Source organism: Tribolium madens, unplaced genomic scaffold (genome assembly GCF_015345945.1).
Source record: "Tribolium madens isolate multiple individuals breed KSU strain unplaced genomic scaffold, Tmad_KSU_1.1 Scaffold_3;HRSCAF=73;Tcas5.2_LG2, whole genome shotgun sequence".
NCBI classification, from domain to species: domain Eukaryota; kingdom Metazoa; phylum Arthropoda; class Insecta; order Coleoptera; family Tenebrionidae; genus Tribolium; species Tribolium madens.
Window position 1 is genome coordinate 4,304,973 of NW_025401006.1, and position 753 is coordinate 4,305,725.

A 753-nucleotide genomic window follows, 5' to 3' on the forward strand; every position below is an offset into this window, starting at 1 on the left:
ACTACGTGGTAAATATGGCGCATTACCCCGGTTGTCTATGTATACAAAACACTTGTGTATGCATATAAAGGACAAGGCCTAATGCCATTACCACCGAGGTTTGTATGCAATTTTTATTCACAATCACATTATTTTTAGTCAAAAATTTGAATAAAATAAAATTCTAACAAAGTTAAGGTCCAAACGTGGTAATCCATCCAAATTGCGTTTGATTTTTGAAATTTCAGAAAAAAATTATTTTATAAAAAGTAATCGTAAGTACGAGGACAAAAAGCCAAAATCAAAAAAAATCTTTTGTGTAAATGTCTCGGCGTTCCCTCTACTAAATTAACGCTTTGTTCTAAACTTATTTCTTCAGCATTATTAGTTAAAATTTGTAAAATTGCATTTTAAACGTTACAGACGATTGGCGTTGAGAAACTCGTGAAATTCTTGATTATAGAAATTATAGTTATAGTTATAAAGTTTCATCAAATTAGTGATGTTTATAATTATGGTCTGGTAACCTTTTCTCTCCAAGTACAAGATTATCTTTTTTAGGGAACTAAAAGACAGTTTGAATAGAATACAGATTAGCTTTGATAAAAAATATTGTTTTATTATTTTTACAAAAAAAAAAAACTTAACGTCTGGGACATCCTGTTGAATTGGTACAGGCTGTAGCATTGTAACAGTTGGTTGAGTCTGTACATGTTCTAGCTCTATAACAGTTGGTTGAACTAGTACATGTGTTGGCTCTAAAACAGTCTTGTG

General features: G+C 30.5%; 1 protein-coding gene across 1 annotated transcript in view; it reads right to left on the reverse strand.

Annotated features, from left to right (window-relative positions):
* Positions 1-577: 577 nt before the first annotated feature.
* LOC123007010 (thermal hysteresis protein YL-1-like) overlaps positions 578-753 on the reverse strand; it is a 2,898-nt gene continuing 2,722 nt past the window's right edge. The window contains exon 3 of the mRNA XM_044402011.1: positions 578-747. Coding sequence (XP_044257946.1) covers positions 623-747 — 125 coding nt within the window. The 3' untranslated portion in view covers positions 578-622. The remainder of the gene's footprint in view (positions 748-753) is intronic.